The sequence below is a fragment of the Hibiscus syriacus genome, unplaced genomic scaffold, assembly GCF_006381635.1.
Source record: "Hibiscus syriacus cultivar Baekdansim isolate YM2019G1 unplaced genomic scaffold, ASM638163v2 tig00111237_pilon, whole genome shotgun sequence".
Lineage (NCBI taxonomy): Eukaryota > Viridiplantae > Streptophyta > Magnoliopsida > Malvales > Malvaceae > Hibiscus > Hibiscus syriacus.
Window position 1 is genome coordinate 192,912 of NW_024063029.1, and position 24,207 is coordinate 217,118.

At 34.7% G+C, this 24,207-nt stretch overlaps 4 protein-coding genes and 2 pseudogenes across 5 annotated transcripts; 3 read left to right on the forward strand and 3 right to left on the reverse strand.

Moving 5' to 3' along the window:
- Positions 1–5,437: 5,437 nt before the first annotated feature.
- LOC120156778 (pumilio homolog 15-like) lies at positions 5,438–7,954 on the forward strand. Its single transcript, XM_039168035.1, has 5 exons — positions 5,438–6,306; positions 6,392–6,554; positions 6,825–6,988; positions 7,103–7,361; positions 7,586–7,954. The coding sequence occupies exons 1-5, from the start codon at positions 5,438–5,440 to the stop codon at positions 7,730–7,732; spliced, it is 1,602 nt and encodes a 533-aa protein (XP_039023966.1). The 3' UTR covers positions 7,733–7,954.
- Positions 7,955–9,716: 1,762 nt separating this feature from the next.
- LOC120156780 (snakin-1-like) lies at positions 9,717–10,113 on the reverse strand. The gene is made up of 2 exons (XM_039168036.1): positions 10,015–10,113; positions 9,717–9,916 (listed from the first exon to the last, which is right to left on the reverse strand). Exons 1-2 carry the CDS (start codon positions 10,088–10,090, stop codon positions 9,717–9,719), a joined length of 276 nt encoding a protein of 91 aa, XP_039023967.1. The 5' UTR covers positions 10,091–10,113.
- A 2,370-nt stretch (positions 10,114–12,483) lies between these two features.
- Positions 12,484–13,251, forward strand: LOC120156798 (cytochrome b5-like). Its single transcript, XM_039168061.1, has 2 exons — positions 12,484–12,653; positions 12,752–13,251. Exons 1-2 carry the CDS (start codon positions 12,570–12,572, stop codon positions 13,103–13,105), a joined length of 438 nt encoding a protein of 145 aa, XP_039023992.1. The 5' UTR covers positions 12,484–12,569; the 3' UTR covers positions 13,106–13,251.
- Positions 13,252–13,365: 114 nt separating this feature from the next.
- Positions 13,366–17,128, reverse strand: LOC120156797. Of its 2 annotated transcripts, none has more exons than XM_039168059.1 (5): positions 16,828–17,128; positions 16,403–16,517; positions 15,668–16,297; positions 15,371–15,551; positions 13,366–13,872 (listed from the first exon to the last, which is right to left on the reverse strand). In XM_039168059.1, the coding sequence occupies exons 1-5, from the start codon at positions 16,902–16,904 to the stop codon at positions 13,847–13,849; spliced, it is 1,029 nt and encodes a 342-aa protein (XP_039023990.1). In that variant the 5' UTR covers positions 16,905–17,128; the 3' UTR covers positions 13,366–13,846. The 2 variants fall into 2 exon arrangements, with proteins under 2 accessions (XP_039023990.1, XP_039023991.1); XM_039168060.1 differs by having other exon boundaries at positions 16,407–16,517; positions 16,828–16,851.
- Positions 17,129–18,440: 1,312 nt separating this feature from the next.
- LOC120156763 lies at positions 18,441–20,238 on the forward strand (annotated as a pseudogene).
- A 236-nt stretch (positions 20,239–20,474) lies between these two features.
- LOC120156801 lies at positions 20,475–23,165 on the reverse strand (annotated as a pseudogene).
- Between the last annotated feature and the right edge of the window lie 1,042 nt (positions 23,166–24,207).

A 24,207-nucleotide genomic window follows, 5' to 3' on the forward strand; every position in this document is an offset into this window, starting at 1 on the left:
ACGTTAGGTACCAAACTGGAACAAAATAAACGTTAACACTAAACTTGAAAAACAAGCATAGTTTGGTCACCTTTTGTATATTTAAGCCTTATAATTATAAAGATTTGTGTTTTTATGTTTTGCTATGTTAATATCTTATTCGCTATGTATATCATGTTTATGTAAAATAATGTTTTGTGATTGACGTAAATGTAATCAATTATGATAGTATATTAATTATATGTTTTAGTTTAGCAACTTTATAGTTAAGTGATTTAAATAAAACATAATACGATATGAGATATGTGATGTATGATAAATTCATGCTTGATAATAGATTTCTGGGGCATATATTAATAGGTACTAAAGTATATATTGAATTTTTTTGAATCAATGTTATATTGAACTTTAAAGTATTCATGTGGTAATGAAGCACATTAATAATGTCATTTGAGTGATACTTAAATAGTTGGTTAATAAGTGTGAGTATGGAAACATGGTAATTGTCAGAAAGAGCTAAATTTTCCCTTTTACTGATTTTCCTTCCCCTTATCGAGACTTATGACACGTTATTGAAATGCTATTTTTTATACTGACTCTTTTATTTTGTCGTAAAAGTACGCGTAATTGAATTGCTATTTGTGATCCTAATACTCTTTTCTTGTATTTAGACCCGCCAGATCTTTCTTCTTGCTTTCTTTACTAAAGTTTGACTTGGGTTAAGACTGAAAGCACATACTATTATTTAAATAAAAAAATTATATTCAATAATTTTATTTAACTCGATTGTTTTAACTGATAGATAATAATGTGAATTAAATCAGTTTAAATTATTATATTATTATTTAAATATCCCTTTTCACTTGAATTTGATTAATTGATAAAAATGAATTTGATGATTTTTAATTAGGGGTGTAAATGAACAGAATGCTCGATGAGCTGTTTGTGAACCGTTCGTTTATATTCGTTTGTTAAGCTAAATAAATGAGTATGCATAATTTTTTAATTTTATTTAACAAACCAACTTACCTTTGTGGTTAAAGGAATCGTTGTTGTTCCTAGAAGTTACGGGTTCAAGTACCAATAACTACAAGGGTGATTGAGTGTTCTTTGTCAAATGGTTGAGAGTACTTAGAATAGATACTAATTTGTAATAACTTTTAACTAAATCAAAATAAAAAAGCGAACATGAATAAAGGTGTGTTTGATTCGTTTATGTTCACGGGCAAGCTCGTTTATAAACTCGCTTACTTTACCCGGCTCTCATTTTGCTATTTTTTACATTTTAAATATTGATGAAGGTATGGGCTAAATTGAAAATATAGTACAAGTTGAAATTTAAACTATGAATTTTAAAGAGTTTAAGTACTACTGATGTAATTTTATCATTTTTCTCTAGGTTGCACATGAAATGATAAAGCTAAAAATAGAACATATAAATTAACACTAAACGAATGCTAAACGGACAATAAATGAACCCTACACGAATACATTTGTAAATGCTAAACGAAAATATTCGTGAACATATAAACGAAAATATTCGTGAACATATAAACTAATACGTTTACGAACATTAAACGAACATGTTTGCGAGCAATAAATAAACAAACACCTTTAAAAAAAATAAACGAACACGATAATAAAAATTTAAACAAATACGAACCAAAAAATGAACACCTTTAAGAATACACAAACAAACATAAAAATAATTTTATTAGTTCAAACTCGGTTCATTTACGCCTCTATTTTAACGTAACATATAAAATGAATAGGGACTTAAGAAAATGCCATAAACATAGAAATACTCTCCATTTTATTGTTATTCTGTAAAACATTGAAATGAAGAAATAAATGGCAACTTAGTAACTTTTATTTTATTTTTGCAAATACCTTAGTATGGAACTTGTTAAAATTTTAAAATTATTCGTGATTAATCAATCAGACCCAAACAGTAAATTGAATGTTTGGTTTAGTCCAATTTGTCAAGAACAGATGTTTCGTTTCGTGATTAATATCTTTTACATATATTTAATCTAAATCTAATATGAAATTTATGTCATTTTTTAATAATCAGAGTGATTATAAAATAATATCTGTTTAGATTTTTTTTTAACCACTGATAACACACATGAAAATCGCAGATGCAACCCAAAATCGGTAAGAAAAATAACACTTTACTTAATCAATGAAGCTAATTAATTAGAGATACTATTTAATAATTAAAACAACATAATAGAAAAATAGAGTAAAATATATAATAAAGAGTTAAGATGAAAAAAGTTCGTCGATAGATGACATAAAGACTAACATAGTTGCCCTAAGATTTAAAATTTATGGTTTTTTATAATTTAAATATTTGATAAGCAATTATATTTAATTTGAATTTAAATAATAATATTTGTATAATTTAAAGATAAATTTAACATGCCTCTATCCTTAAAAAAATCAATAAATGTGAATATTCAACATGCATCTATCCTTAAATTAAAATAATAAAATGAGATAAAATTAGAATGAAATGTAATTTAATTTAAAATTATAATATTTTTAAAAATAAAGAAATTTCCATTTTAAGCCATGAATAAAACAATAATTTTTCTATATGTTTTACTTAAATATTTTTATCTTTGTAAGCCTGATCTGCACTGCTTTTAAAAATGATTTTGTGACCAAAATAGTTTTTGAAGGTAAAAGTAATGGAGAATAGAGAAAAGTACTTTTCAATTTGATTTGAAAATATAACATATTTTAACTTTTAACTTTTTTCAAAAGTACTTGAATAAAATTATTTATTTATTTTCATTTATATTAATTTTTTTATATTTTAAATAATAATATTTAAATAAAACTGCTTTTAAAATCTCTGTTTAAAAAAAAATTCACCACATTTTTCTTTAATCGTTTTTAAGAATTGAGGGAAAACTAAGGATGGAATTTTGTCTTTATTTACAGCGTTATTGAGTTGCTATTTATTTGTTATACTAATACTCTTTTCTTTTATCTACAAGTTTGACATTTTTCTTTACTTAAGTTTCGCTTGGGTTAATACTAAAATATATATACTAATTTTCATAAAAATATTTATATTTAATTATTTAAACTTATCAAGTTACTTTAATGGTAAAAAAATTATCTTCTTTAAAAATTTTAAGTTTGAGTAGCTATGTCTATAGAGTGTATACACTTTACCAATATAATTAGAAAAATTATGAACATATATTATCTTATAATCATCTTATACTATTAAAAAATTAATTTAAATATTTTTATCGATAATCAATAATAAAAATCAAATCATTTAAATTTATTCTTATTTTCTTTGAATGCAATTAACTTATCCACTTCACTTCCAAAAATACTTTTTGAATTTTTTTAACATCAATAAATTTTCATATTTTATGTACACTTAATTATTTATATGTTTCAAACTCGACATTTTTCGTTAAAAATTTAACGGTTGTTTTAGCTGGAGGTTAACCTGTTGGCTAAGATATGATAAAATCATACTTTAATTATGTTTACTCGCACCATCGTTGCTTTTAAGCTTAGCTTGACGATATGATATTTCAAGCATTGGTTTGACTACATAATATAAACAAAGAGTATCCATAAAATACAGTTCAAACGGTTATGGGAACAAATTTTTATCATATCTCAACCAACATGTTAATGTCTAGCTCAGACGGTAACTAATTTTTTAACGGAAAATAACGAGTTTGGAACATATCAATAGTTGAACGATAATTTTGTAACTTTTTAATAGTTAGATGATTCAACAAAACGATGCCTTATAGTCAAATGATCATTTTATAAATTTTAATATTTGAAGACTCAACAAATCATTGTTCTATAGTCGGGATCATTTGTGCACTTTACCCTAAAAATTAATTCTTTTAAGATATTTAAAAAATATATATATCAAATGAAGTCTAATGGATAAAAATTAATTTAATAGTTTTTAAGGTAACATTTAAAGTGAAATATGTACTTAAGGAAATGACATAAACAACAACCATTGTTGCAATTATTAGCAAAAAATAAAATTCATATATGACCAAAAAATTCGCGTTTACATTTAATTAGAGTCAATAAGAGGTTGGGAAGAGAGGTAATAAATTCTTAACAATTACTGTAATATTTACTATGTCTGTTTTCTAAAAATAAATAACAATAATGCAACCATTACCATTGATGTTGTTTTGATTCATATGTTTTGAGATACAATTTCCTGTTAAATAGAAGGCACTGGCTATGAATAAATCTCTAAATTAGTGTGATTATTCATTTGACTCTGACTACACGTTATGTAAGTAACAAATATTTAACCTCAAAATTTGTTTAACATTGAATTGTTCAAAATAAACATTAGGATAAATTACACCATTTCTCATTGTACTTTACTTTCTCTCCTATTTTGCTCAATGTACTTTTAATTTTTTTTAATTTGCTCACTGAACTTTACAAATTGAATCATTTTTGCGCACTCCCCTGTTATCCCTTTAACGTCGTTAACAAAAAGACTAAGGATGCCATTGCCAGCCACCGTCGACCACCGTAGATGGCGACCGTCCGGTCTCAAATTTCATGGGTCGCTTCACCTCGACACCGTGAGTCCGAATCCGACCTCCATATTGTCGGAACTTGCTCCGAAGTCTACGATTTCGAGTTTAAAAGTGATGAAGCTGAAACGTTTCAGTCCAGATTCACGGTGTTTGGGATATTTTCCTGTGAAATAATTATTATATTCGGACTCAGGGGTCGAGATGAACCGATCCATGAAATTTGGGATCGAATGACCACCATCAACGATGGTGGACGGTAGCCGGAATAAAAATGGTGTGGTGACCGGCGGCATTTCTTGTGTCATGTCATAATACCGTTAAATAATTAACGAAAGAGTGAGCAAAATGATTCAATTTGTAAAATTCAGTGAGAAAATTAGAAAAATAAAAAATATAATAAAAAATAAAATACAGGTAATTTACTCTAAACATTAACATAATTCAGCAACATCCTTAAAATAAACAAAATTTAAAAAGAAAAGAAATGTAAGGACAAAAGGACATTAGTGGAAATTGGTCAGCGATGGTGGACCAGCCAGACATACAACCGAGGAAACACAGGTGTGTTTCTTTGTTGGTACTAAAAGTAACGCTTTTGGCTTTTCAGACTTTGCTTCCAGCGTGAATATGTTTCCATAAATTGCATGCAAAGAGAGACCTCCTAAATGCCTTACATAGTACAGTGTTATTCCATAGCCGTATGTTTTCACTCTCTCAATCCACCTCCCCCTATTTTTTTCTTTTTCTTTTTAAACCGAAAGATTTGTTTTTAGGATAACTCTCTCTTGAATTTGAATTTCCCTTACTTTATCTTCCCATTTCTTATTCTAATTCTCGTGCTTTGAAAAAACCCATCAAAAACTCTCTCTGTCTTCCCCTTGTTCTTTTTCCCCTCAATGGAGTCTGAAACGCCGTTTTCGTCTCCGATTCCGCCGTCACTGGAAAATTATTCAGGACCTCACTTTGGAGGAAGAACGGTACAGAAGAACCCTTTGGATCAAACCCTAGAATCCGTTTTTTCTCGTCTTAATGTGTCAATTCAGCAAAAGGAAGCAATAGGCTATCCGGGTAATTCTGGTGGTGAATCCTCTGTCGGATCCGGTTACCGGTTTGGCGGCGGATTTGCAAGAACAGGGCACGAGAGAACTGGTGTTATTGGTGAGGGTACGGAGGTGGGGTTTGATGGATTGATGAAGGTGGGGCCAAATACTGAAAGATGGGAGACTTTCATGTATAGTTCGTATCAGTCACATCTGTTTGATTCTAGTGGACACAAACCTTCACATGAATACTCAATATTACCCTCGTCGAATCAAAATGGCCTCTTTTCTGCTGCTGCTGCTCCTGGTGCTGGTTGCTCAATGACTCCTTCAAACAACAGGAATATAACGAGATCTAGATTTAATAGTCATAACACTTTTCATAATAATCTGACTAATAATAGTTTTAGGATGCCTCGTTGGTTACAAGAACCTTTGAATTGTTCGAGTCTAGGGGATTTGAGAGGTAGGCTTGTGGCATTAGCAAAAGATCAGTATGGTTGTAGGTTTTTACAACAGGCCATTCATGAAGCTTCAAAAGAGGAAATTGATATGATTTTCATGGAGGTAATCGGTCATGTCTGTGAGTTGATGTTGGACCCCTTTGCCAACATTGTCGTTCAAAATGTTCTGGATGTTTGTAGCGAGGAACAGAAGAATCACATTCTTTTGATGGTTGTTAAGGATGGGTTTCGATTTGTGAATATGTGTCAAAATCTTCATGGGTATGTTTGGTTAATTAGGTTTTAGCTTTTTGTTTTTCTTCATATGTTGTCTTGTTTCTAATATATTTTCTCCATTTGGTGGCAGGGTTTGTGCTATTCGGAAATTGTTGGAGAAGCTTACTACTCAACAACAAATCTCGAGAGTAATAACGGCTTTAATCCCTAGAGCTGTTGCATTGACAAAGGACATGAATGGTCGTCGTGTGCTTCAGTGTTGCTTGACAAATTTCCCTGATGAATATAATAAGGTAACATCCAAAGTTGAAGAGTAGTTGGACTTGTTACAATTCGAGTTAAAGCTTCATTTTGTTCTTCTTGGTAATTTTGATAAATATGTTTAGTCATTTGAATTAAATTGCATAGGTTACACGGTTCTTCTTATCTAAAACGTTATAACAGTGAAATAGATGAATTAACTGCTGCTTTATCTGTTCCTTCTACCTCTCTTGACCAAGATCTGTTTTGCACATTTGTTGACGTCCAACACCATTTTTGTGACCATCGGTTTTCATCGGCAGTATCTTCTGAACGAGGTGGCAGATAACTGTTATCAAATTGCGATAGACAAAAGTGGATGTTGTGCACTGCAGCATTGTGTTGACCACTCTAAGGGAGAGGCAAGAGAGCATCTCGTCCAGGAGATCATAGCAAATGCTTTAAATCTAGCCGAAGATCAGTATGGGTGCGTGGTTCTCTTAAACCTATTCTGTTGCTTCACTTGCTTTGATGTGGAAACTTAATGTTCAATTTGTTTGAACTTTGTTATGTGTTCTTGTGTTTTGTTCATTTTCTCCAGTAACTACGTGGTGCAACATGTGCTGGGACTTAAAGAGCAACACATAACGGAAAGTCTTCTTTGTCAGCTTGAAGGGAATTTTGCGTCTCTTTCCTGCAATAGGTATGGAAGCCATGTTGTCGAGAAATGCTTGGTGGAATGGGGAGAAGAGGAGTCTATGAGAATCATAATAGAGTTGCTTAGAAGTCCAATCGTTTCTAGGCTCCTCGTCGATCCATTTGGGAACTATGTTATCCAATCAGCCTTGGCAGTGTCTGAGGTCAGATAGTTCTTAAACTCTTGTGCTTCCATTTTCATCGTCATTTCATGCACCTGCAAATCTATTTACACGTAGTTCAATTATAAACAAGTTTCTAAGCTACTTCATTAATCCATCGCAAGGTTTGGGCAGTGTGATTATGAGTGTAAATGCATTCATTTAACGTTCTATGATTCTATCTCATTTGTTATTCAAAGCAACTCTGTTTTGTGGAACTGGTGCAGTCATACTTGTTGGAGCAGGGCTTGGTTTACAATGCTTTGCTGAATCTGGTGTGGGAAAACTATCCAATGATGCGCAGCCATGTTTATGGAAAATGGGTACTTGTCTGGCTTAGCAGGCTCAGCAAGAGAGAGATGCTAAGCATGTAACCATATAGAATTACACAAGTATAGACATTAAGAGATTGTCCAAATAAGAGATTTTCACTACGAATATCTCATTTAAAAGAGTAGAATTAGAATTGAGTGTACCGAGCTTATAACTGATGTGATCCGTCGTTGTGTAGGATTATTGTGTAGTTTTAGTAGTCTTTGTTAGTTGTCAAATTAACTCTTGAGGAATGCTACAATCAGATGTGATCTTTATAGCCATGGCCATGGGCATTACTTATTTGGATCTCATTCTTCTATGAATATGAAAAAGGAATACACCATATTTTGAGTATTTTCGAACTTTATCTTTATTACATAAATTTAAATATTTTTATTTATTTATATATATATTTTTTGACAGTATTGTACTTCATAATCAAATTTCTAATTTTATAATAGTAAGTGTTTAATATAAAACTGTGTTTCAAGTTAATAACCTCGAAACTGGATTTTTTAATTCAGGGTTGGGATAAGATCAACTTTTTTTCAAGTAAGAGGTCGGGTCCAGATTAAATTGATAAAAAAGATATTTAATATGTTTTAAGATAATAATATAATAATCCCTTAAATATTTATGATAATTGTATCAATCTCTATATATTTTTAAATTAGATTCTTATTTTATTTAATAATATATATATGTGAGTGTCGAATCAAAATATATATAAATTTTTATCTTAAAATTGGATTGAGTAGAATCTCTTTAAACTTAAGCTGGATGACAGATAAAAAATATAATAATCAAGTGAAATTTGGATGGATTAAAACTCAATCCAATATGATCAGATTGATATTCCTCCCTAATCACATTTGAATAGGTAAAAAATTTAAATTTATATAACAACTTTTTTTTTCATGTTAAATTCTTAACATGATCAATTATCACGCTTGTTCCTTAGCATGTCAATTGTCACGTTCGCGTTTTAGAATGGGAGTTCACTCTCCTAAAACAGAAAATTATTCTTATGAAATTTTATAATTTAGAAATCACGATTTTATATGAATGTTATATCATCTTTGAATCAATGCGAACCTAAAAAGTAAAAACCATGATTAGAAGAGTGAAAATATCATTTTAAGAGAGACCTCGTAACACAATAGTGATAAGTATATATATCTCCTCCCATGATAACGGTCATTCGTTATATTCACGTTTACTTTGATTAAAAACTCCTTCAACATGGCTTCCCATGATTGGCTGGCCACTAATCCACTATGCCGGCTAAATAATAATAAAAAAAACATGGTTATTTTTTCTTTTCATTTTTTTAAAGAATAGTGTTCAGCTCGTTAGCGGTTCTTTTGTCCGTCTGCAATGGTCCGTCGTGGAGGGTATGCTGAAATGAGTTCCAGCAGTGGGAAGGTTCTTGTTTCTTTTGGGAATGAAAGTGGACTTGCGCCTCAGCGTGCTGTCTTTGGTTGTGAAAAAGTGGAAACAGGTGACCTTTACAGTCATCGAGCTGATGGGGACGGCTCAGTGTCGTGGATCAACTAGTAGATAAGGGTGTTGTTGGTGATTCGTTTTCTTCGTGTTATGGAGGGTTGCATGTCGGCGGGGGTGCAATTGGTTCTCGGATAAATCACTCCTCCTCATATGGTTTTCTCCCATTCAGACCCTTTCCTCAGGTATTCCTCTATAACATGATCATATTTGTTAGATGTAATTCTTCTTACATATTCACTATAGTTTTTGAATGTCAACAGCCCTTATAACAACTGAGTTTCATGTTCTTTTTAGTTTGATCACTAGTCAAGTTCCCACTTTCTATTCTATGATTAATATTTACCATGTTAATTGAAGCTTAGAAAAAAGTTTTTAGTTTTAATCTTGGTTGTGTGATTTAAGACCTCCTGCTTTGATTGCATTTTCATTTTCCCTAGTAGATAAATGATACCCATTTTTTTTTATCTTGGTTGCATTTAAAAGCCTGATTATATTAGTTTAATCGAGAATATATAACGGGTCATCGTCCACAACTGTTTAAGACGTTGAGTCCCACAGACGCTTAGACAAGCCCTTGTAGTTCTTCATGTCCCTGTAGCAGTAGCATTCATGCTTGTTTTCAGTAACCGCAGATGGAACACAACTGCATTTCTGACAGCAAATTGAACAGGATTTCATGTACCTATCTTTAAAATCTGCCTTAGAGCACCTTGCCTTGCACTTGTAGCCACAGTAACCTGCCATACATCTATCACTATCCATTACCAATAAAATATGTCAATGGGCAGTCTATCTTTTGTTTCTTTTTTTTCCCATTAGCTTTATTTTCATATACCTGCCATTGACTCCTCAAAGAAAAAGGAGCCGAGAACAAGAGAAACAAGAAGGAATGTCACCAAGACGAGCTTCATTTCCGTTTCAAACAGGGTTTTGTTTACAGTAACAAATAGGCCCCAGACATCAAAAGAAAGTAGTGTTTTCGTACGAGAGTTGGTAATGGAAGAGGAGCCTCCAGAGGAACAGCTTATATGGGCAGGAGCTAACACTGATAGGTAAAAAGTAGTGAAATTGTTTGAAGTTTGATTAGCGTGACTCGTTTTGGTTATGGCCCAGACATCAAAAGAAAGTAGTGTTTTCGTACGAGAGTTGGTAATGGAAGAGGAGCCTCCAGAGGAACAGCTTATATGGGCAGGAGCTAACACTGATAGGTAAAAAGTAGTGAAATTGTTTGAAGTTTGATTAGCGTGACTCGTTTTGGTTTATGGCTTTAGCTATACTGCTTCTGCCGTAGAAAAAACTATACTGTTGAGCAACATCAAGTGCCAACCTTATTGCATGCAATAATGGCTTTAGATCTACTCTTTCAAAATATTTTTTGCTACTTATTTTGATTTATATAAAATCATTTTAGTTGGGTAAAGTAGATCTATGATCACTCAAGTTTGAATGAGTTTTTGTTTTGACCACTAAAGTTTAGATTTATTTAAAGAAATAATAAAAAGTTGGAAAATAGAAATCTCACAAAAGTAGGGATGTATATATGATTTTATGCTAGGGGACGAATCTATAAAATTTTAGGAGGAGATCAAATAGATTATCAATTGAAAATATACATAAAAAATCTAAAAATATAAAAGAATTTGAACATTTAAAGGGGACAACTGCCCCTACCCGTCCCCTGGGTCTATCCATGAGTAAAAATAAATACGAAAATATGTAATTTTAAACTATAGTTGTAGGAGCTGAAAGAAAGTTCTGAAATGGATACCGGTTGTGGTGTTGTTGGTGCAACTAGAAAATATTGATTCTCATTTAGAAGAAGTTTAAAGGAGAATTCGAATTCGAGACCAAATTAATATTTTAATAATAGTTTAAGGATCAAATCAAATATTAATTAATGTTGTTAACGTGTCCACACCATTGATCTGAACAGAGTTGATGTCTGAGTTACTATTTTATTATTCATCGATAACTTGAATGATCAAAAAATAATTTTTAAAATTTTATGGTTAAAATATAATCTCATCCAAACTTTAGAGACCCTAAGTATAATTTTCCCTTTTTAGTTTGGTCGTATTAAAAATATTCATTGTTTTTTTAATTAATTTAAATATATATATATATATATATATATATCTACTATATATCTACTTTTTAAATATTTTTTTAATGAATTAAATAAACCTAAAAAAAAATTAAATGAATTCATCAAGTTATTTTATCAAATCATCATTCATAAATTAATTGTCATGTTAATAAGATTATCAACTACGATAGTACAGAAACAATTAACAATAAAAATCGTCATTCAGTAAATTTATTAATTCCAATTTTAATTACAACAAAAATTTATGGATTTCATATAACGTTGAGTAGTAATTCAATATCATGGTAAATAGTTATTGCTTGAAGTATGGCTGTAATACTGATTAGTTTCTATAATTGTTCAGACGTTTTATAGTCGGCCCTCGTTATTTACTTGATTAAGCTTAAAGTTTTAAACTACTCTTGCAGTTTTATTCGTATATTCTTCTAAGCTTACATTGTTAGATGCTAAGCTGTGTTTCAACTATCGACATCTAGATAACTGCATGCTAACGCCTAGCAATTCTTGGTTAACTTTGTGATTACTTGTGGTAGAGCAAATTCAGTTTCTCATGCAATTCATCTAGATGTTTTGCATTCGGTTCTTCTGGTATTTCATTCAGGGTACATTCTTTCTGGTGATGTTTGCTTCCTAACGAATAATGAAAGGGTAATATTCATATTGGCTACATAAGATGAAACCAATCTTCAAGGACCTTGCAAATTTAATTAGCAAGGAATGGTAAGCTGACAACTTGTGGTTCAGGCATCTACTTCCACTTTCCAAGGCTTAGAATTTTGGCAAAGAGGATCAAGGTCCGGATGGTAAGGCCAAAGAAGTTGCACCAGGGCAGGGGAAATAATACGATTCCAGTTTGGTACACCAGGGGAAATAATAGAATGCTTGAACAACGGTTGGTTTTGATTGTATTTAGTTGTTGATCTTCATTGTAAAAACATTTTATTAATGCGATGCAATTGAAATCCGATGACTGTAAAATAATTAAGTCAATCGAACTGGAGTGTTAAGAGTTGATAAAGTTCGACTCTCAACACCGCGGATTCTCTACCTCCAGTCGATGTAATCAATTAACAGTATTGGCCAATAACCAACCACCAGCTAGAAGTCACAAATCTTTACAGCTCTGCACGTGCATACCTTCCTCCACCAAACCCGGTAGGTGGCTAGCCGAGACCTACTCTCCCTGCCTTTCACCACATCCATCTAATAAATCGGGATCTTCCGGACAAATACGCATAACCATTAGCGACCGTTTTCATTCTTTCTCATAAGACCCAGAGAAAATGGCTGAATATAAAGTTTTCACCCTCTCACAGGTTGCTCAACACAAATCAAAGAAAGACTGCTGGATTGTCATCGATGGCAGAGTAACAACCCCCACCCCCCCATCTCTCTCGATCTCAATATATATATTGTTTGTTCCATGGAGCGAATAACTGAACTTGAACTTGACTAATTCCTGTAGGTACTCAACGTGACAAAGTTCCAGGAAGAACATCCAGGAGGAGAAGAGGCGTTGATAGAGTGGGCAGGGAAGGACGCCACACAGGCATTCAAGGATATTGGGCACAGCAAATCGGCTCAGAAGTGGCTCCTCAAGTACCAGGTAGGCGTCCTCCAGGGTTACACCACTAAAAATGATGCAGATGTCCAGGTTGCTTCAATTGAAGAACCCAAGAAGAATGAGATGAGTGCTTTTGTAATCAAGGATGACCACACGCCTAAATATGCAGCCCTTGTCGAGTTCTTCCTACCACTCCTTGTTGGTGGTTCCTACCTTGCTTACCGGTGCCTCACTGCAGACTCATCAATGGTCTAATTCATCCGGTATCACCAGGAGTTTCAAGATGAACCACCAATCCAAATTAAAGATGCTCCCCACACCCCTTCCTTTATAAATAAATCTTGTTCGAGAATATTAATAAAGTTATAATTTTGCTCAGAGCTCAGTCTCTTCTTCTTATCTCTGATCCAACCATCTGAATTTACGAACAACTAAATGTTCAAAAGAACCAAAAACAGAAAATATCTTATGGTCTGGACGATCTATAAGGGGTGAGATTAAAGATTGAACTGAAATGAGACAAGCAAAGGAACTTCCACATTTTCCATAATTGAGGTCCCAATTCGATAAGTTTTCCACTTCCTCTACACAGTTCCTAATCGGTTACAACTTAAAAAGGAAACCGGTAGGGAACGGGGTTAAAAATGCTAGATGCTTTGTATTAATACAAAGTGCTCTTCAGGAAGAAAAAGAAAACATATAGTACATGATTCGACTGCCTCAGCTCAATCAATCATCCCTTTGCTCCCCAGTAACAACAGGACTTCCCCTTCACCCGAAAAAAATCAAAATCGAAAGAGAGACAAAGAGGTTGTCAAGGAAAATAAAAAGGGGAAAGATGCTCTTACTTTTCACTGAACTATCTTCATTCAATATTTCACTGGGTGTAACATCCAGGTGCCAGCATAGCATGCACAAGCTAGACCCCTTAACCATCTTCCCCTCAAATATTTAGCCACCGGGTATTAACCGCCAGTCGAAGATTCTGTATCCTTTTCATATCATATGATATGTGATTAAAACTGCAGTGATGACAAGAAGATTAAGCTTCACAAACTATGATGAATTCAATTTGAGAAATGTGATTATGTGAATATGGATACAAAATAGAACATGAGCACCACAATCTGAAAGCATATAAAGAAAACAATGATTTTTCTCCACTATCAAGACATTTCCATACGCCCCAAGTGATAACAACCCTGTGAATGTTTTCCACTAGCAGAGAGTGAATCTTTCACATACTGAATCCCCGGCCAATGTTGTGCCATCTAAAGTCCAAACCATAGGAGTTATCCACTACTAATTTGTTTTCATTGAAAGCAACTACCATATTTTATGCATAACTTTATTCACTAGCCAATCTTATTGTTTTTAATATCCTGCAGAACTCCATTCTGTTCAACCTGGATCTAGTGTAGCTTTAAAACACAGTTTTCTTACCTCTTATGAGTAAACAATCCTATATACCAAAATTGATACAACCCTCATACTCACCTTCTCACGTGTATACAGGGACAGGGAAGGAAATTTGGTCGCTGATGGTTTAGCACTATGGCATTCAACAAACCCTTAGGCATGCAAGTATTGATTGCTCCTCCAGATGAAATTCTACACTGATTGTACGATGATCAAAGTGGCAAATACTTGTCAAGAATAGTTTGATATGCTAGTTTATCTCTTATTTACCCCCAAAAATGATAAAATTAGAAAATATGTTGCCGCAAATTCATTCACTATGCCTTCAGTTTTTTCCCCTCAGTTCCCTTCATGTATTCTTCATGACCAAAAACATTTATACTACATTTGGTAGGGATATTTTTTTCTCATGATATAGTACATGAGTTAACAATAAACTAACTTTACTTGGTAATTTTTAACCACTCGCTTGACTTAGTTTGAACAAAGAGAAGGGATATATATTGCTTGTTTTGAAGAGGTATTACTTTTTACTCATCTTTCTAATTTCAAGTTCAGATTTGTACTAATTCTTCTCTATGTTATGACAAACTATTTTAAAACTCCTATAATAATTAAGATTTTCCTTGTATTTATACTTATGTAACCAAACAAGGCATTAAGATTCTAGTGTGTAATTCATCTTATATTAGTTCATCTACTCTAATCATTTACCCAAATTAGCATACTTATGTGTTACAATACTATGAAATAAGGAATCTATGATCCTAGCGGCTAGATATGCATTCCAAATTTGCTACTGGTCTATTTGGGGCACATTTTCTTCATTTTTTGTTTCCTTTCAGTCATTACTCTTGGCACATTTTAATGTCCCCACATTCCATCCGAAAGAGAATTAACCATTCAATCGAAGAAGCATAAAGCACATGATTTAATTAACAGAGAGATTAGCAAAGAATGGAATTTCCTTTACTAATGATGAAAATATTGCCTAAGTTTTCACTCAAAACTTTTAAAATAACATGCATGCTTAATTCTTTTAAGAAAAACAAGACCAAAAAGGTAGAGCAAAAAAGCTAAACAATTTCTACGAAAGCTCACCAATCAAGCCAAAGATGAGGATGATCCAAATTGCGAGACGAATGGGATGACCATATCGCATTTGATACTGAGACCTTTGGAGCTGTCTTTGAATCGCCCCATACCATCCATAAAGTTGCTTATCGTAATTATCATCACAATCTAGGCAACTCTTACTTCTTTCATAACATGCATTGAGGCCCTATAGGAGGAAACAGAAAAGGAAGGTATAAACAATAATGGGATAGCATTATGCCATGGTAACAAAAATCTCAACATCTATATCTTAGATAGTATAATAGTTGGTTAGACATTCACCCTAGCCAACTGAGGAGGTCTCAACAACTCTGTACTAGATTCTTGATCACGACCTACTGCCTTCCACTTCCTGAAACCATTCTTCGAACACTTCACCTTGGCTACAGATTCCATGGAATTTAGGAAACCGGAGAAGCTTGGTACCTTTCGAGGGGGAATGGAGGGCTGACATGTGGAAGAGTTCGGTTGTAAAACATCATCACTAATATCAATCTTCCAAGTGCCAAGGTCAGCAGCACTAGCAGTCCTCCTATGCCCACTTGACTTCTTGCCCTTAGCCTCAGATGAGATGCACTCAACAGAGTGGCCTGAATTCTTCGATGAATCTGGCACAGATTCTATATTGATTCTTTGTGGGATTTCATTAGCCCTGGAATTAGGAGGAAGTTTCTTCTCTCCCGAAGCAGAGGGTCCGGACAAAAATAAAGCAAGATCATCTCGTTCAACGTCATCCAAACGCACCCAAGGCATTGATGTCTTACCCTCCGAACAGGTTGATTCCTGCAATGATTTTTCAATCTTCGAAACTGAGTCCTCAATTGCCGCAATAAAGTCTCGATGCCTATCTCTAGCATCCTCACTTGAATTCTCATTGTAACTTGATTGGACAGCCCTCTCAAACTCCTCTAACTGCAAAACCAATTCAATTTATCAAAATGCTAAACCAATCACAACCCCAATAAAAAATTTGACCAGATGAACAACTCATAAGAAAGGTAGAAAGCATAAGATGACCTGCCATTTGGTGGTGCCAAGGGTTGTACGCAGGTCCCTACGAAGTTCCTCGAAATTCCACGGACTAGAAACCTGTTTTCTCGCGTGTAGCCATGTCCGGTATGTCGATTCCATCCTTTGGAACGGGAAAAATTAAATTAACATGATGTAATTATTTTCAAAAAATACAAAAACAATTAATGCTAATAAAATAAACGCAACAAAATCTTTTCAAGCGATTACTGAGTAATTGAAATCTGAATCTTAGTTTAGCATTTAAGAACATATTTAAAAATTCTTTAAAAAAACTGCTTTCAACCTCAAAGAAATTATTCGAAGTTAACCCATCTTTAGATTTCAAACACGTCTACATAACCAAAGAAAATAAGAGGAAAACATGGTGAAGCCGGTAGAGGAACCCTAATAAGAAAAGTAAACCAATTTACCTGTCGGCAGATTCCTGAACTTCTTCAGCCACAACGAAGAAAGGATCCTTTTCCCATCTATCGAAACTCGAAGCCATCTCAAAAACGAATTGAAACAATAACTACAATTTCAATGAAAACAAATCAACAATATCCGCACCCACAATTTTTTTCTAAGAAAAAGCTAATTAAAAGTTAAATCTAAATTTCCTTTAAAAATCCCGGAACATATAAGTCGCAGACGATTTATATTTTGAGACGGAAATCTTTAAGATTTGAATTCGAAAGGACGGGGAAAGTTAAAAGATCAGACGAAAGAGAGAATCAAAGGAGACGGAAAATGTTTATATGCTGATTTAACATATCGTAGCAGTCAGCCACGTGGTTTTTTTTTAATTTATTAAGGGGCTGTTTGTTTATCGGAAATATTCAAATTTGAATGTTGAACTGTTCAGTGTTTAATATTCAGTGTGTTTGTTTCGTATCTCTTAATGATTTAGTGTTGATTGATTTAGTAAACTAGTTTTGAATGATTCAGCACAGAATACATTCTGAATGATTCAGAGTCATTATCAGAACTAATTCATACAGAACCTCTAAATTATTCAACATTTAAATTATCCAACGTTTAATCATTCTGAATAATTTATAAGTTAAAATTTATGGTCGGCGGCCGCGGTTAAATATAAATACGATGTCTATGATACCGATTTGTCGACATATTTGACTGAAGTGGGTCAACACTGGGTTAAAACCAGCGTTCTTTTTTTGAATTTTGACCGGAATTCAGACCATGTTTCCTTGTGGTCGAATCTTCGTTACCGCCTGAACTTGAATATGGTCAACCATAGATACTGATTATTAATACATTTAATTAAGAAAATAAAAAAGCACAAAAAATCATATCTACAAGATAACCAGGAGTTTAGAAAATTTTAAATCAACAAATTTTTTTTATTATTAATTATATTATAAAATTAATATTAAAAAATAATTTAATTGTATGAGTCATGATAATATTAAAATAGATTTTTTTTAAAAAAATAAAAAAGGGCTAAAAGTCAATACAAAAATTATTGTCTAAAATAAGGAGGACCACGGAGGTTTTTATTTAACAACTTAATGACTCCTTGAGAAGGGTTCACAAAAATAGCACTAACTCCATCAATGGAGGAGGACAACTTTGTCATATAATCCGCACAGAATTTTTTTATATTAAGTTAAGATGATTACAAAATAATATTTGTGTTTGTTAATAGCTAAATGATATAAAACATATATTTTGATTATTGTATAAAATTACATTTTATTAAAATTTCAATAAATATTAAATTACTTTCTATACTAAATTATTATTTTTATAATTTTATTAAAATTAAATAATTTATTGAATAGTTTAGACCATAAATAATGTGATGAGGATGATTCAGATTATAATTTTTTGTGTTGAGTGATAGAATTAAAAGTTTTAATTTATGAATTGATCTTGAAAAAGAAAAACCTCTCTTTTGCTGAGATTTTGGGTCTTTAAAAGTTGGTCCAGTAGTTTTGAGCGAGGCTAGGCCTGCCCTTTCGTCCAAACAGGTATGGAACATAAATTCAGGAAAGTTGGGAGAGATCTGTGTAATTATGCCATAACTTTGATTTTGATCTCTGTCACTCTGCTTAGCAGGGTTTTACTTCACATTTCATCTCTATGGAAACAACTAATGTAAGCGCAGACATGGAAACAGGAGAGCAACTCTGCGACGCTGCAAGAAACGGTGACGTCACCAAAGCGAAATCTTTGATAGCATCAGGAGCCGACGTCTCCTTCTTCGACAGGGATGGACTCACGCCGCTCATGAACGCCGCCAAGCTCGGGCATACCGATGTAGTCAAAGCTCTCCTTGAGGCTGGTGCGCCCTGGAACGCTCTTTCTCCATCTAACCACTCAGCTGGTGACTTTTCCATGGACGCCGGTCACCAGGAAGCCTTTGAAGTCCTTCTCAACGCTGGTAATCCGTTACTTTGTTTAGCTCTTTACACGAAGTTTAAGATCAAAGTGATTTAGAAAACTGAATAATTCATTAAATTTAGTAATTGAAACCAGTTACAGCAAAAAGGTTACCCATTGTTTCAAAAGGAACGACGAGGGAGATTCAGACAGCTAAATTATATGATGTGTTGACAAATAAGTGTCTGTAATTGAACAGGAATTCAGGCCGAATTGATTTTGGGAACCATTGCAAGGAAAGCAAAAAAGAATGGTGATTCAGAAGGGGATTACTTGGAAGATAGAGTTACTTTTAGTGAGGATAAGTTGATGGACTCTGATAGCAAGGCTGTGATGATGGCTTGGGAGAAACCATTGATGGAAGCTCATGCTAAAGCTGTTTGCTCTGGAGGTGGTAACATACTAAATGTTGGGTTTGGAATGGGTCTTGTGGATACAGCTATTCAACAGTATGGTCCAGCTACGCATACAATTGTTGAGGCGCATCCGGAGGTCTATGAACGAATGATTCGCACTGGTTGGGGCAAGAAGAATAACGTGAAAATAATATTTGGGCGTTGGCAAGATGTTCTTTCACAACTTGAATCTTTATGATGGTAATTTGAGTTTTCTTTTACCACACAATCTTTGTGTACATCTCTGTATCATCATGTATGCTACTCATGCTATGGTATGTTCTCTTCTTATTGGGTTGGAGTTGCAAGATAGTGTAGTTTCATTGAATGATTAGAGTCTGTGAGTTTGATTATTTAATACTAATAGTTTGAGTTCTTAGTTTCTTACCTAAAAAGAAACTTTAGAAAGGAAGTGCTACCAGCTAGTGTAGAGTAATAACCTTGTTATCATAGAAACGTATCCTTGTGGTATATAGGGATGCCTACTTAAAATAACACCTTAAATTGTATGTGTATAGGTATTTTCTTTGACACCTATGGAGAATATTACGAAGACCTGAGAGAGTTCCATCAGCATCTTCCTAAGTTATTGAAGCCTGGAGGAATTTACTCGTTTTTTAATGGTCTTTGTGGAGGTCACGCATTCTTCCATGTTGTTTACTGTCATTTAGTTTCACTAGAACTGGAGAATCTGGGGTACTCGATGCAATTAATCCCCTTGCCTGTGAAGGATTGCTTAGGAGAAGAAGTTTGGCGTGGTGTGAGTCAGAAATATTGGCAACTTGATACGTATTATCTCCCTGTTTGTCAGTCTATACAGGAATCTGAATGATGCGTTCTTATGTCCTATATGTGAACTACTTCCTCCCTTAAATTTGGATTTATCTAAAGCACTTCAGTATCAGCTTCCATATATTTCCTGACTTTGATTGTTAGGATTGTGTAAGATTACTGACCGGTAATAGACGATGTTGGTCTATCCTTTTGTTTCTCTGGATTCACTATGCGCAGATAACATCTTGCAGAGAATTGGTTATTTAAAAAGAATTAGCTCATTGTGTATGTGCTGGATCTATTCCAAATTTCCAATTTTCTTTGTCTGGATAAGCTTTGTAGCTTGAATATAGGAATATTTTGTCAGAATTATGTTTTTTTTTTTGTTAGGTTCAGTTATAACATTCATTCTTAAACAAATTTACGAGTTACAATTTGCTTAAAAGAAATCATCATACTATTCTTCGAATAACAAGAAAAGAAAAATTATGTACAAGGAGGGAGACATAAGTAGGTTAATATTCCATCGTTGGCCAAACTACATAACCAATCTGAAAGTTTTTTTTTTACTATTGTAACTAATGCAAAGTATAAAGATTTATTAAACACTAATAACTAGGAATCCAGTTTTACTTACATGCCAGTTCCTTATATAGCTAGGCCTCTGTGCAATTATTCCCCTGCCGGGCCCGACCATTTTTTATTCTCTTTAAAACCCAATTTACTGTCCCCTGATTTTCTTGGAGAGCATTGAAGAACAAAGTTGCATCTGCTTTGCACGTTGCTGTAATATAATATAGCTTGAGACGGATTCATATACTGTAAGAGAGATCCCTCGTGCTTTAAGGGAACTCGGGAGTCTCAGGCTCTCAGTATTTGTGTCATGAACCCAGTCGATGTTATGATTATGTCCAACTGAAAGCTATTGGACTGCGAACACTGTGTTTTCCATCTGACCATTCGAGATGGGCGAAGCTGGTTGTACCAGACGGCATAGAACTCGTTGTGAATGTCACGGTATAGCTTTTCTTCTCGTATTGTGCACCAAAAGTAAGCGTTGATGGCTCGACCAACATTTTCACCGCTTGAGTCTGTGAATACAAAGAAACCTTATATGTTGCTGGGGCACCAACATTAGTAAGGGTCCTAGTATATTTGATGGTGCTTGAGACGCTGGCCGCACCCTTGCCTAATGCGGTTTCCAGAGGAACAGAGAAGGATGGGTAGTTAAAATCCCCCAGCGTATACTTTTTGCTTTTCTGACAAGTGAAGTCTCTGTGGGTAGTGCTCTTAATTTGGTTTGGTGTGTAGTTCAAGGCACAAAGAAAACCTAGATAGTCATCGATAGTGGAATCATAGACAAGGCCAGGATCAAGGGCTGCAACTGGATCCACATGCCCAGCACCATAATCGAATGGTGCTGCTGGTCTTCCGGTGGCAACATCTTCGACCTTTTGACCACTTTTATAAGCTGTGTAAGCTGTAGTCATGAGGGCAGATTTAATTGCCGCTGGACTCCATTCTGGGTGAGCAGCCTTGAGAAGTGCAGCTAATCCACTAACATGGGGACATGACATTGATGTGCCTGAAATGATGTTGAAGTTTACATGCCTTTGGTCACTGTCTAACCCTGTCGGACCAACTGCACCAGTCCACCCAGCAAGGATATTAACACCAGGTGCAATAATGTCTGGTTTAAGTATTGCCGGAGTGATAGGGTTTGGACCTCTAGAACTGAATGCTGCTACCACGGGAGATGGTTGAACGCCTAACTTTGTGGTTCCAGGACCGATTATGGCTGTTGGATTACGATCAGAAGCTATATATTTCTTGATTGCATCCCCAGTCTTCTGCCCAACTGCTGCGGAAGGTAAAAGATGTGCGTCGGCAACTAGCTCTTCTCCGTAAGTATCAGTGTTTGACAAAATCATCCCTACACCACCAGCTTCCTTCACAGCAACCTTGCACCCGCACCCCCTCGATCACACCACAATTTTCCCTGAAACTTTTTCTGGAACCAAACTTCCAGTCATGCAAAGATTTCCACCACTTGAATTACTGGCGTTACCACCATAAACTAGTGGTACCATGGAATCAGATAACTGCTTTCCATTATAAAGTGTCACGCCAGAGTATTTTTCATTGTTTCCCAGAGTAATAGAGGCAGGGAAATCACGGTCCAACGTTCCAGCACCTACAGTCGCTATCCATGGTGCAACATTTGACAAGCTGCCTGGCGTGGGTCCACTGTTTCCAGCTGAACAAGATACAAAAATTCCATTTGCGGCTGCTGAGAATGCTCCAATGGCAACAGTATCAACATAGTACTCTGATAATCCTCCCCCAATAGACATGGACAAAACATCCACACCATCTGCAACAGCTGCGTCCATGGCTGCTACAATATCGGAGCCAAAACACCCACCAAGCCAACACACCTTATAGATGGCCACTCGAGCTTGTGAAGCCATCCCCCGTGCTGTCCCAGAAGCATATCCTAGCAAGTTAGCGAAGGGCACAGCTGACCCTGCAGCTGTAGTTGCTGTGTGAGTTCCGTGTCCATCATCATCTCTTGGGGACTTCGACTCCATCGATTCATCAATAGGTCCGACAGCAGGCTTCATACATGCCAACAATCACCTCACTCATCGAATCAGAGGTGGGGAAGAGAGCCGTGCTCTTTCCTAATCCAAGGAACTCCGGCGTTCGAGTTGTGTGCAGTTCGTATATCACATCAGGTAAAACAGAGAGAATTCCAGGTTGTTCACCGAGTGATTCAGCTTCCTCGGCTGTTAGCATGGTTGAGTAGCCATGGACTACGTTTTCATATTGGTAAAGAACGGATGCTGAGCCCGAGACAGATTTTAAAGATGAGTCATACCAGAGGGAGTGATGAATGAAACTTTCTGGCATGTTGGACTTGTCCATGTGGACTATGTAAGTCCTTTTGGCTTGCTGGATCTTCTTCTCTTCTGCTACGATGCATGCATAATACAAACTCAGAAACAGAAAGATCTCGACTGGTTTGAACTTCAATGACTTCATGGCTTTCAGTCTAGGAAAGGAAGAACAGCTGGAGTTTGCAATTTCACTTCTCTCGATTGCTGAATGCATTGGTCACCAAGGGTCTACTATATGAGGAGAGATTGGTTTGACCCCATAATCGGTTCCCGACAAAATATCCCTTGTAGAAAATTTTTCTTTTAATGATTGATGATTAAAATAATAATGGTTATATTCCTCAAATCTAATCAATTCTATTGCAAGCTATTATTATCAACAACTTGGGGGTATAGAATCAAGTGGCAAATTAATGGCTACTCATGTTTATAATCTTCTAATTTAGGAATTTGAAAAAGACTGAAGTTATCACAGATTTAGTTTAGAAATCCAAGGTAAAAGATAAGATTCCAAAATTTAAAAACAGTTAGGCACACTGTCACACTTGTTACAGGTAAGCAGAGGTCCTGTCAATTTTAGTCATTTTAATTAGACAATTACATGCCATCAATCATCATCGCTGTTGAAATGGTGAATCTTACCGGCAAATATGCTCATTCAACATCTACGTGAACCGTTGAAACAGAATCTGCAACGACAATTTAAGTGATTATTACAACAAGTTATCCCACCATCGTATTTCATTGTAAATTAAAAACTTCAACGACAATGATAATTTATGTGATTATTCCAACATGTTATCTTTTCTTGTAGATCAGCACTCCCTTTACACCCAAAATCCCACCTTCATCGTACTACGTAAATTGATGGTGGAGAATCCACTAATTCCCCGTTCGTTGAAATTGCTGACAAGGATTAAAGTTACTGGCTGTTTAACTTTTTCTTTAGTCCAATAAGTGATCATTATCAGGCTGCCAGTGCCATAGTGGAAGCTCATGGATCGGCCATTTCCCGAAGGCCAAAACAACTAATTCTAGCTGATGTATCAGGCGCTTATTAAAACTAAGGACAGTTATTATCCCTGTATTATCTATAGGAGTTAAGAAGCCAAAAAACTTCTAGAAAGAACTACGGGTCAAAGGAGACAAAGTCTCATGGCATAAATTGTTATAGTTTTATCTACACGTCCCCAAACAAAGCATGATTACATGGATGGCAATTCTGGATAGACTCCCAACTAGGGAGAGGCTACTGAGAATGAGAATCGTTACCGACGGTTCGTGTATAATCTACAATGAAGCTACGGAGACTAAGGACCACCTGTTTAGTGAGTGC